This window comes from Rattus norvegicus, chromosome 7, assembly GCF_021556685.1.
Source record: "Rattus norvegicus strain SHRSP/BbbUtx chromosome 7, alternate assembly SHRSP_T2T, whole genome shotgun sequence".
NCBI classification, from domain to species: Eukaryota; Metazoa; Chordata; class Mammalia; order Rodentia; family Muridae; genus Rattus; species Rattus norvegicus.
The window spans coordinates 41,970,407-41,982,853 of NC_141540.1; the positions used below are offsets into that span (position 1 = coordinate 41,970,407).

Below are 12,447 nucleotides of genomic sequence, written 5' to 3' on the forward strand. Positions count from 1 at the left end.
TACCATTTTCACATTCCATACTCTTCCTGTTTATTTTTTAAGAAGAAAATCTAGCTTCTCCCTTAGAAAATTGAAAGCCTGTTTTATCCCGATTAAAAGTTGACTAGAATCTTGTTATTTGCTGTTAAATAGGCAGATTCACCCAAACAGAAGTAGAATAGAGATTTCAAATATCTGGGAAAGAAAGGAAATGTGTTGGTGTGGTTTGCAGTGGCGGTGGACAGAGCCCTGAAAACTGGTCTTGATGGATCCACGACACTGGAAACGTGCTTTATCCGGCTAGCACAACCTCTTCAAGCGTAAACTGGCTATATCTATGTTGTGCATATTTTGCCACTGTAAAAGGAACTCAAACAAAATAGAAAGAAAAGCATAGTTTCAAAGTCAGCGGATCTTCAATAACATCATTAAATGCTTGTAGACATAATACTGGTGCTATCCTATTTTAATCGCTAGCTGGGAACAGTTAAGATGTGAGACTACACAGAATGGATTTAAACACAAAATGAATCTCAATTCCACCGTTTCCTAAACTCTTTTAGCAGCATTCACTATGCGGCGAATAACATTATCCTCCAGACAGTAAACAAGTCACCTATTTGGATAATGTTTTGAGAGCAGAAACTTCTTTGGTTTTTGGCCCGTGGGAAGAATTAAGCACTCTCTTTCTAGTTGGATTTTGTATTATCTTAGACCATTAGTAATGCTCGAGAAGTGACTGAAACTGGCCTCCAGGAAGAAAGATGTTTCATGAGGAGCCAATTTTTTGATGAAGGAAGCACCAAAGAGATTTAGCACTGAAATGCCACGCCAGATGTGATCATGCTCCAAGTCTCTTGTGTCGTCCCCATAGGCTCCTAATTATAATGCTAGTACACTGGTGATTTAGTGCCTTTATAATTGATAAGGTCATATGGCCTTCTAAAAAATGGCACATAATTTCCAAGAGGCAATATGTGCTCAGGTATCTGAAACAGATTTATTCAAGATACAGAATTGTCTCCAAACTAAAACACACACACACTGAACTTAAAGGAGAGATTGTTTTTTGTTGTGTTACTGTCCATTTTTATTACAATTTCAATTCATAAATTACTAAAGCCAGACTCAAGATAAAGCATATGACAAGGAGCACATTAATGCCATTGGCAGGACAAATTGATTCCAATGAATAGCTCTCTCAAGGGGCTTCAGAGGAGGCTTCTAAACAAAATCATTATTTTACAGTACTGACTTCAGAATAAAAGTTTTCATTCATTTGCCTTTGTAAACTCTGAATGGCCGCTTCGGCAGCGGGCATTTACTTTTCCTAGGCTACAGTGTGAAGTAAACGGAGAATATTTACAGACCAAATAGGTGGCCTGAATTAAGCATGCACTGAAGACATGACCTGCATCTGAATGCTCCACGTCAACATGATGTTAGTTCACAGGGGAAGGTACAAAAGGCAACCAGGAGCAGGCAGAAATTCCTTACATCCTTGGTCCAATCAAAAACCAGTTACTTGACATGACTTTGCAGACGTGTCAACTCTTAGAGGCTTGTTTAGGCCCTTTTTACACTATTGGCTCATTTTTATCCATACATGAAAGTGTTCATCTCATTCATGGAGAAGATGTTTACAGTTATATAAGAAGTCCATGGGCAGAAGAGAATCAAACACCAGCACTCTGGCCCCAGAGTCTGAGTCCTCACCTACTACACGCTGCTAACTCTCCATAGCATAGAGGAGGAGAAGGAGAAGGAGGAGGAGGAGGAGGAGGAGAAGAAGGAGAAGGAGAAGGAGGAGAAAGAGAAGGAGAAGGAGAAGAAGGAGGAGGAAGAGGAGGAGGAGGAGGAGGAGGAGGAGGAGGAGGAGGAGGAGAAGAAGAAGAAGAAGAAGAAGAAGAAGAAGAAGAAGAAGAAGAAGAAGAAGAAGAAGAAGAAGAAGAGGAGGAGGAGGAGGAGGAGGAGGAGGAGAAAGGAAGAAAGAAAAAAGGAAGAAAGGAAGAAAGGAAGAAAGAAAGAAATATATGTTAAAGGCATCTCCAAACCCAATAGATTTGTTGATTTCCACAATTACATATTATAATTTTAAAAAATCCAGTGATCAGGTTGGGCTTTGAACCCATGTTGCTTACATACGCTAGGCAACTACTCTGCCCCTGAGCCCTGTCCCCAGGCTTCTATTGCGTATTTTCCATGCTTAGACCCAAGATTAGTCTTTACATGGGACTGATTGTTTCCATTGGGTGCTATCATAGGAGCAGACCTTTGGAGGTAGGCCTTATTTCCAGAGCGCAGGTCAGTTCATGTATAAACAAGCATGATTGGGACCCAGGATATTATCTTCTAGGTAATGTTTGGCTTTTACCTCTTTCCATTAAAGTTTGCACTCATTTCTAATATTTGTACTCACAAAGGCAGTTTCATCTGTGAAATCTCTGCCTTTCCACAAATTAGTGAGAGAAATCTTCATTCGAATGAAGTCCTTTCCCAGAGATGGATTTAGTGGAGGGATGAAGATTGTATGTTAATCCTTTCTTCTTTCCTTCTGTTCTGTATCTCAGGCTTAACGATTACGTCACTGTCTAACCAGCTTCACCATTGAGACTTCACATTGCGTTTGGTACACTAAGAACTGAACCCTATAGATTGGTTAACTTCCTAGGATTTTTGCGTGCATCAAGAGCTTCAGTTATTGTGGTTCTCCATTTAATGTTCTCATTCAAGCCAACGCAAGCACAGCAGTCACTCTACTACAATCAACATCATGGCACAAGCAGTAGGAGAGATAAAGCACCTGAAGCATAGGGACTCCTTACACATCTTACACATTATCTCTTTACCTTCAAAATATATCAACACAAGCTTCCATTGGGATCAGTATTATTGTATTATTTTGTTTATTTACAATCCAGCTGTTTCCTCCCCTCTCTGTCCCCCCCCACAGTTTCTCATCCAAGTCTTCCTCTTCCTTGCCTCCAAGATAAGGTGCTCCCCCTCTCCATGCCACCAGACCTCCCTCCTCTCTAGGGCCTCCATTCTCATGAGGATTGGATGCATCTTCTCCCATTGAGCCCAGACCAGGTAGTCCTCTGCCATGGTCTGTCAGGACCTCAGACCAGCTCGTGTGTGCTGCCTGGTTGGTGGCTCATTGTCTGAAAGAGCTCAGGGGTCCAGGTTAGATGAGGCTGCTGGTCATCCTATGGGTTTGCCCTCCTCCTGTAGAAGTACTTTTTTTAAAGTGTGACTAACGTTTGCCATCAGTTAGTGTCAAGAAAAACAAGTCTCTACAATGTGAGGGAAGTTTAAAAATAGGTGAAGAAATCAAAAGCAGGGACAGTCTTCTGAGCCTAGCATTTTGTCTCCAGACTGTGTGACATTAAACTTTTGAGTCTCTGGGAGTTCTCAGGAGTCCAGTTTAGTTGGGACTGCTGGTCTTCCTATGGGGTCACCTTCCTTTTCTGCTTCTTCCACCCTTCCCCTAATTCAACAATAGGGTTTCCCAAATTCAGTTCAATGGTTGGCTGTAAGTATTGTTTTCTTTTAAAAAATGCCACGTGGTCTGACATGATAGGCTTTGCAAACATTCAACTTTACTATATCTTATCAGCTTCCCAAGAAGCAGCCTCATGTCTGGCCTGCTTATAATACTGCTAAGGTGCTAAGGTACTGTTGCCAAGACTAAAGCAAGGGCCCACGATTATAGTTCAAATAGCATTGTTTTCCTACACTGGACAAACTGGGTGAATGTGATCTGCTGTGACAATATTTTTCTTGTGTTATTATGTCCTTCGTGTGCCTTTGAAAAAAATCTTCTAGCTTCTCCCCAGTAGTTGGAGCATGCTAATCACTAAGTGAATATTTGCTGAAGAAATGAATGACTACTTGGACAAGTGCCTCATAGGAGATTTTTCAAGGTTCGTCTGGAGTGTGGCTCTGTACTCACTCATCTCTGTAACATGGTAAGCATTGAAGACTCATGACAACTCCTAAATATTCAAGGAATCATAAAAAAAATACTCCAGAATTTTTTAAAGAAAACATCTATTAAATTTCCATTCTATTACATATCATCATTTGCTTTTCTGCATTTAAGGTTTTATTGGTGCTGTTCTGTCTGCCTCAATAAAGCCATCTCCCTCCTTTCATGCCAAATGTACTCTTTCTAATCCCTCAGGATTCAGCTCAAATCTTACACCGTTCTCCATAAACAGTTATCTAACTACCCAGTTGTAAAATGATCCCCACCTTCTCCTTCCTCTGGCTTGCCAAGACAGTTATTGTTAACTACATCATATTTCATTTTTCCCAGGAACTGAACTTTATATATAGGTTCTCTGGTTTGATATCACTAAGATGCTGTTATGTAAATGAGTAGTTTTCTCTTACTTCTCTATGTAGTAAAAAATCCTTGGATGCCATGGCTTTTGAGTGGTTATTTGTATTTCTTATGCCCCTCATGGGCCTGAAATTGATGTTTTTTTTCCTATGTCTGTTCCTTAGTCAATGTTTATTCATTGACTGACGGATAGGTTACTTGGCATTTCCTTCCCTATATGTCTTGTCTAGACTTCTCCAGCTATTCAATAAATGTCGATTTGTTGTCCAAGTGCAGACTGATGGATTAGCAGTGTAGAAAGAAAACTAAATATTTTGACAAAAACTGACAAAAGAGACGTTCTTAAACACCAACAAGTCATGCCATTAAGTGATGGCATACGGCGCAGTGAAAGGCTGTGTCTTTATACCTTTTCTTAGGCCCTGTTCATATCAGTCCTGGGATTTTCTGTTTCCATGTCATGGCTCAAAGTAAAGATTTTTAACCAGCGGCATGTGAAGGTTAATAATGTCCTTAAATGTATCTTAGCATCTTCGAAGACCAAATTTAAGGTCTAACAAAAGCTGTGTAATTAATAAACGAGATAGAATATTCCAGTCGAACCAAGTTTACCTAACTGCAATCCTAAAGAAGAAATTCTTCCAATTGGAACATGATGTCAGTGCTTTGAGAGTTGTTAGTCCTGAAAGTTGTTGGGCTACAAAGGTATACAGTTTTCATTTTTGAACTTGAAAAGCTTATAAAGTGATGCCCGTAGGGCCACAGCAAGAGAAGAAAGACCACGTGTATATGTGCTGTTGGGGAAAGGGTCAGACAGGGCTCTTAGTGTCTTATGGTTTGCCTTCACCCAGGAGGCAGCACAATGGCTACCCACATCTTAATTGTCAAATGCCTGTGGAACAAAGAAGCAAAGCTAAACTCATGCAAGGTGTTAAGTGTAAGGAAGGTGGTGGTTGCGGCTTGGAGATGTAAAGGAAGAAGGGAACCAAAGCCACAATTTCCTGCACACATCTAGTTTGCCTGTAACCTGTCTCAGGCTTCCCTGCATCCCACTCTATTCAGGAACCTTTGCTGAGAAAGAATTCTGTCTTTGTCGCTTTGTTTCAACCGTACTTGCTGGTGGGCTGTCAGTGGGAATTACAGTGTGAGTGGCGTTTTGCAACATCCATGGTATCCACTCTGAACTGGAATATTTCACCTATCTATATTCTCCGGGTTTCAGAAAATCCACCCCTCAGAAGTTGCAGATGGGGAGGCTTAAGCTATCCACAAAAAGCACAGTCTTCAGCCTCTGAGTCACTCTTTATGCTACAGTGCATACACATGAGACCCATTGATGGTGTCCTCTTGTTGCTTTTACTTAACTGTATATGACTGCGTGGTGATCTATGTCCTTGTACCTAAAAAAATAAAGAAAAAGAAAGAAGGGTATCTTTGATATAATACTAATATAACAGCTGTTCCTAAATAAGATGAAGTTTGATAAATGTGTAGAAATTTAAAAGTTGTCGCTAAATTAAAAAAAAAAGCATGACATAACAGAAGCATTTGTTTCTACATATACCCATCAACAAAGTATATGAACTATTTTAACTTCTTAAAAATTGTTAAAAATTGGGTGATGATGATTAAAGTGAGTGAGTGAGTGTGTGTGTGTGTGTGTGTGTGTGTGTGTGTGTGTGATATGTGTGATATGTATGAGTGTGTGTGATGTGCGATTGGGGCATTGCCTCTTTATTTCTACCTTTACCTGGCTTCCTGAAGTCCAATGGAAATTGACAGGCCAGGAGCCATAAGTACCTTTGTCTTCTAAGCGGTCTCTCAGGTCCCAGTATTGAACTTCAGCACAGTTTTGAAAACGAGGAGGCATATTATCTCAGCGATTCAATAGTAACTCTCGCTGTGCTTATGTTTCTCCTCCTTATGATGCAGTACAGCTAGGTCACCTGTCTCGGATCAGAATGAGAATCCCTGGAGTTGCTCTCTGCTTTTCTCCTTCCTAGCTGCATTTGCACGGACACATCACTGGTGCTAGATTTTTACGTTTTCAGAACGGAAACAGCAACTCTTCTCCTTGGCTGGCTCAATAGTAAAATGCGTAACACATCAGAAAATAACAGAAAGTAACGTTTATGGAGAGGTCATACTAAAAGTAAGTTGAAATAAATTCTTTCCACACATTGTCTTCTCTCATGCTCCGTCTAAGGCTAACCACTGAGTTCTGTTTTCTATGCAGCCCACAGGTGCAGAAATTGAAGCTCAGGGAGGTTAGGGGAGTTGCTTTGATTCCTAAACCTCTCATTAAAGGGAAGAACCCAGATACAAACCTTAAACCTAGTAGCCCCACTAGTAGAAATTTAAGCTAATTTATATACATCTTTCTTTTCCTCTTGCCAACTTTATGCTACTTTTCCTTTCTTTTTTTCTTTTTGAGATTTTTTTATTGGATATTTTTTATTTACGTTTCAAATGTTATTCCCTTTCCCGGTTTCCTGTCCACAAACCCCCTTTCCCATCTCCGCTTCCCCTTCTTTTATGAGGGTCTTCCCCCACCCAACCACACACCCCTTCCCATCTCCTTGTCCTGACATTCCCCTACACTCGGGGCTTCAGCTTTGGCCTGGATCAAGGGCTTCTCCTCCCATTGATGCCCAACAAGGCCATCCTCTGCTACATATGCAGCTGGAGCCATGGGTCTGTCCATGTGTACTTTTGGGATGGTGGTTTAATCTCTAGTTGGTTGGTATTGTTTTTCTTATGGGGTTGCAAGCCCCTTCAGCTTCTGCAACTTTTCTTTCTTATCCCTTTCCTGTCTTATTCTACATTACCCAATGACTGCTGCCATAATTTGATTCACTAGAGTGAAGTTCAGTGTTGCTAAGAGACAAATGAGGGATTAAGAAAGACATTGACCATAGTGCAATCCATTGTAACTATGTTAGAGGGGCTCCATAGATTCTTTGGGAATAAGACAAAATTATTGTAATATGAGCAAGGAGTCATCACAGGTCAGAGGAAACATAAATACAAGCAACACTCAGAGGAGAAAGTAAATTAATGCCAGGAGAAAGGTCTTTACCCCAATGTCAACCAACACTTGGACTCTCCACTTTCTAAACCAGCAGAATAACCCAGTCTGTTGTAACTCAGTGCAAGAACGGTGTGTGTGGAATGATCAGTTAAAAGACAGGCAGTTAAGACTTGGGAAAGAAGTCAAAATAAGTTTAGCTCCATTCTCCCCCTCTTCAGATTTCCTCTCAAGAATTTAATTTCTCAGCCTCGAAAAGCTCGAGAATATTTCCTGTCGAAGCATGCAGTTAGATGGGTAGAGGAAGGATGGGGGAATCTTCCCCTTTTTCACAGATGGTGATTTCAAGTCCCCACCTGATGAGAGCCTAGAGGCCTGGGCATAAAAATGCAAGTCAGAACCTGGGAAGGCAAACAGAACAGCCCGCAGCCTCCAGAGATGGAATTATAAAATCTCCAGAAACTTTCTACACCGCCTGAATAAACACTCTTACTCTATTTGCTCTCTCTTCTCCTTCTTTTTTCCTTCTATTTACTGAAGTTTAAAAAGAACCACAGAAAGTCCTGATTACATAGAGGACCCATCTGTAAAAATCATTTTTTTAACCTACAAATTATATTGTAATCTGCTCCTAGTTTCTATGTGTTTTATTTCACAAAAACAAGGGGTAGACAGCAAGGAAGTTTTTGAAGCCGTGGGTAATGAAAGTAATAAACAACATATTTTCCAGATTAAATTCTGGCTTTGTCCCAGAACACCACAGAAATGCATTCAAAATGCACAGGGAACTACGCAGCCCTTGATCTTCGGAGCCCACGGGTCTAATTCTGTGGAAGTCTACCCAGTCTTCTTTGCAAAACGGCTATAGGATTAATGTCACTCCATTTCCCAGACCCTCACATCTCTAAAGCAAGAAACAAAATATCATTTCAGCATGATAATAAATACTACTTACAAACAAGGCGGGAAAAGGTGGAGACTGGAATGGGGTTGGGGGTGGGGTGGGGAGACAAACTCTTCAGTTCTAATCTTTAAAAAAAGAAAAGACAAATTTCAAATCAAGTTGCTCCACTGGACTACAAAAGCAGTTTGGAATGCTGGGCGGATGCGAAAGGAATAAAGCAAACGTGGAGGGGGAGAAAGAACGGGGCCGATAAAGTTTCTGGCTACAGTACAAGAGACGTATCATTACCATATGATCTAATGTGGGTGTCAGCTGGATGTGCTCACTCAGTGAAACCTTAGTGTTTAACTGTGCTATGGAGTAGAAGCAGGAGGTTTTCAACCTAGTGACAGTCACAGAGCAGCACCACCCCCTCCTCCTTTCCACACCTGCAAACTCTCTTGCTTGGGCTGCATTACTTAGTGTTAATTACATCGCAGCTTTGAGGGCTCCGGTGGCAAATACCCGGATTAAAAGGTATGGCTTTCAATAATTGTCCTGAACTCTGCTACAGGCTAATAAAGCTTCTGTCAAGTGGAGGGCAGAAGGAAATATCTGGTGAGAAAAAGGAACGAGAAGGAAAGTCGTGCTAAACTTTGTATAATGTTGATACAACATTAGAAACGAGTTGTTTGAAAAACAGAAATTAAGTAGTCGGTAAAAAAGAAAAAAATACTGCTTGGATGCAATGTTTTTGTTTTCGTGCTCTCTCTTCTGTTCTTGCAAATATGCTTATTAAAAACTTGTAACCTAACACCATGACTGACTATAATGATATTTTTGCATTTGTACCGATGAAATGCTTTGCTCTTTAGAAACTGTTAGCAGAAAAGCATTTGTAACTAGCATATTGCTTGTGCCTAAGTTAGGTATTTAAGGATTTCTTCTGGTGCTGGATTCTTGCAAACTTCACAAACCTTTAAAACCTCAGCAGGTCAAGTTTCTGGCTATAGAAATATAATGTCTACTTCTGCAACAGCAAAAATGAACAGGAATTATTACCAGAAAGGTGAAAAGGAACACTGGAAATATATATTATGTTAAAGATCCGAGATAATACAGCTGCATACCTCTTTGGCTATAAATAAATGTTCCTGTCAATAATTTCAATGCAAATGAACCTTTCTTATGAGGTGCATTCACTAGGAGGTGAGGGTGGGGGTTGATTCTCATTTTAACTTAAAGCAGAGTAAGCAGAGGACCACTGGTTAGGTGTGCCCCAGTGATCTCTGTGCCTGTGGCTTTTCCCTCCCTGTCGCTGTTTATTTTAGCAGACCTCCCCGAAAGAAACATTGGACTTTTTTTTTGTAGCTCTTGTTCATGGACAAATGCATTTTTATTGCTTATATTTTAATTATTGCTGTTGTTACTGAAGTTTTTAATTCACCTTATAATGAGGGATTTAAGTGTTCTTGTTCTGTATTTGCAGATTTTCTTGATACGTACATGTTAAGTTTTAACTCTGAAACACCTAACAATGGTATAAGCATGTTTACATTGAAGTCAACCTGGATGAAACAGCTAATCAAATAAAGGAATGTTTAGGGGTCAGACGAATTCCTTTTGGTGAGACATTTTTGAACCAAAACAACTATTTTTAAGGAAAGAGTGGCTTTACAAATATTTGAGAGTAACAGTTTCCATGCGATATAAAAAGTGTTGCTTCAGTTACAACCTCCTTTCTTTGTAAATTTCTTTGTGCTATTCCAGTTGTTATTTATCACAAAAGGAAAAAAGATCAGCACTGAAGTTACCTTGAGGACTATTGGCACTTAAGATTTCTCTTAAGTTAATTCCTCTAAACATGCTGGCTCTTTGAGTATTATAAAAAATATTTAAAAGGAATTTCATAAGAGAATTTGAACAAAATTTATATGCACACCATTTTAGGATAGCAGAATTCACAAACATGCTTGCAACACATGCAAACACACCATGCATGCACACACACATTCACATACACCCACACCCCCCACATACACACACGAGAACGAGAGAGAGAGAGAGAGAGAGAGAGAGAGAGAGAGAGAGAGAGAGAGAGAGAGAGAGAGAGAGAGTTACTGAAGTGCTGAAGTGGTATGCAGTCTGACTGTATCAGGCTTTAATCTAAAGGAAGCTTGAGCAGGGAATTTGTACTATTTTAACAAGGTAAACAAACATAAATAACGACGGTGTTTCGGAGCTTATGCTCAACAATTCCTTTTTAGGGCTGCTAGTAAAGCCACCAGGCACATCAGCACTGGAGAGTGGATCACAAAGAGACATCTGCAGAAATGCTCCTTATTCTTCATTAAATATGAGATTACTTTGTTTCTTCTTCTTCTTCTTCTTCTTCTTCTTCTTCTTCTTCTTCTTCTTCTTCTTCTTCTTCTTCTTCTTCTTCTTCTTCTTCTTCTTCTTCTAAAGTTACAAGGCATTAAATATGCAAGGCCAGCAAACTTATGGTAAACCATTAACATTGGATCTTAATGTGAAACAGAGAGAAGGCTTCTCCTTTACTGCAATCCAAAGAAACATCCCTAAACAATAACCTCCCTAAACGGTAATCGAGTGGGAGTGGGTTGTTAGAGGGCACTTGTCCTTGAATTTGGGGAAGTCATGTGAATCATAACCTTTACGATCTTTTTAATTGAAAAATCACAATTCTGTATGGGTTGTTCTGTTTTAGTCACACTCCAGTATTAAATATGAATTAAAAATGAAAGGAGAATTTTTTTTAAAAAATAATTGCAAAGCATTTGCTTATTTCCTAGTGGAGCTGCAAAAAGCTTCAAGGATATACATTCTGTTATATGTTCAAAAGATATCTTTTTCTTTTCTTCATTTACTAGCTAGTAATGAAAAATAGTAGCAGTAAATCCAAGAGAGCGTGTCATTGGATTTGCAGAGACGCAGGTCTTCTTGAGACCATGAGTCTGTAAGTAAGCCTGCAATGTTTGAGGACTACTTATAAGAGCTGCAGAGAGATCTTAAGCCATGTCAGTTCAAAATCAGGTTGCTGGATCTCTCTCTAGACTGTTCATTTTGAGTTATTTAATTCATATCATAACTAGAAATTTTCCGTGAATATACAATTTGTGCTTTAAAACATCAGATGTGTTTGGTTTCTTGGAGCAAACAGAGTGCACTGTGTTATTAATAAACTGATGGTGGCTGAGTCACTTGTGTTCAAAATATTGTGCAAGGCATGGGTGCAGAACAGGGACTAATAAGGCACGCCCTGAGGGAGAACATCCACTAACACTGGGGCAGAGTAAGCACAAAAAACACATTATAACATGTGATAAGTTCATTAAAAGAGGTCAGAGTATCGTTCTCAGATCACAGAAGAGGCAACGAGCAGGCTCCTGCTCGGAGGAGTCAGGAGATACAGGGGAGAAACCCAGACTCTCACGTAATCTGTAAACTTCTTCAGAAGGTAGGTAATCAAAATGTCAAAGATGTCTAAGTGTAGGAGTTGAAGTGAAGTCTTGGGAGAGAGAGAGAGAGAGAGAGAGAGAGAGAGAGAGAGAGAGAGAGAGAATGAGAGAGAAAGAGACACAGAAACAGAGAGAGAGAGAATGCAGAGAATTGTAGCTTTAAGTACTGATAGGTACCAAATAATGACTGGCTTCGCATCCAACTCAGCAAACATGGTTATCATCGACAAGGTCATAAGATGTCCACTAATGGTGTCAGTGGACCTGAACAAGGCAAACCTTAAATTTTGGACAGGGACTTGGGCAACAACATTGGAAGATGATCTGGCATAAGAGAAATGTTCAGAGCAGAAATGAGTTGGAGATTTTTACAACAGTTTATGAGGTGATGGGTGAGATCAAAGAAAACACAGGAGGATCTGTGAGACGAACAGTGTTTGAGGAGGTGTTTCTGGTAGAAAGTGGAGTTTTCTTAGTGCATAGGCACAGTTTTTATTTGACTGTCATATGCAGCACTGAGCCAGCATGGTAAAAAACCATCATGATTTCTTATTCAAGGACATTCGGCCAGTGATCTAACATATCATCTTCATCCAGACCCCAGGATGAAACGTGCTCTTTAATACTGTCTGAATTGCTATTGGCATGGAAATGGCTTGCTCATGTCTGTGACCAACTTTACTGACTTTTCAAAAGACATTTTGTGAATGCGTGACTTCTTCATAACCAATGC

At 40.0% G+C, this 12,447-nt stretch overlaps 1 protein-coding gene and 1 long non-coding RNA gene across 4 annotated transcripts in view; one reads left to right on the forward strand and one right to left on the reverse strand.

The window, feature by feature from the left end:
• The window catches only part of LOC120093566 (uncharacterized), a 43,602-nt gene extending 35,132 nt beyond the window's left edge, over positions 1-8,470 (reverse strand). The window contains exon 1 of the long non-coding RNA XR_015625305.1: positions 8,308-8,470. This is a non-coding gene — a long non-coding RNA (uncharacterized LOC120093566). The remainder of the gene's footprint in view (positions 1-8,307) is intronic.
• A 246-nt stretch (positions 8,471-8,716) lies between these two features.
• Dcn (decorin) overlaps positions 8,717-12,447 on the forward strand; it is a 40,081-nt gene continuing 36,350 nt past the window's right edge. Inside the window, exon 1 of one of the 3 annotated variants that reach the window (NM_024129.2) lies at positions 8,717-8,772. Coding sequence is in view for 1 of the 3 variants with exons in the window: in XM_087555993.1 (XP_087412119.1) it covers positions 12,240-12,242 (3 nt within the window). In the remaining 2 variants the exon portion in view is untranslated. Of the gene's footprint in view, positions 8,773-11,555; positions 11,714-12,025; positions 12,243-12,447 lie in introns of those variants that run through there. The other 2 variants (NM_001437772.1, XM_087555993.1) reach the window with 2 other exon arrangements.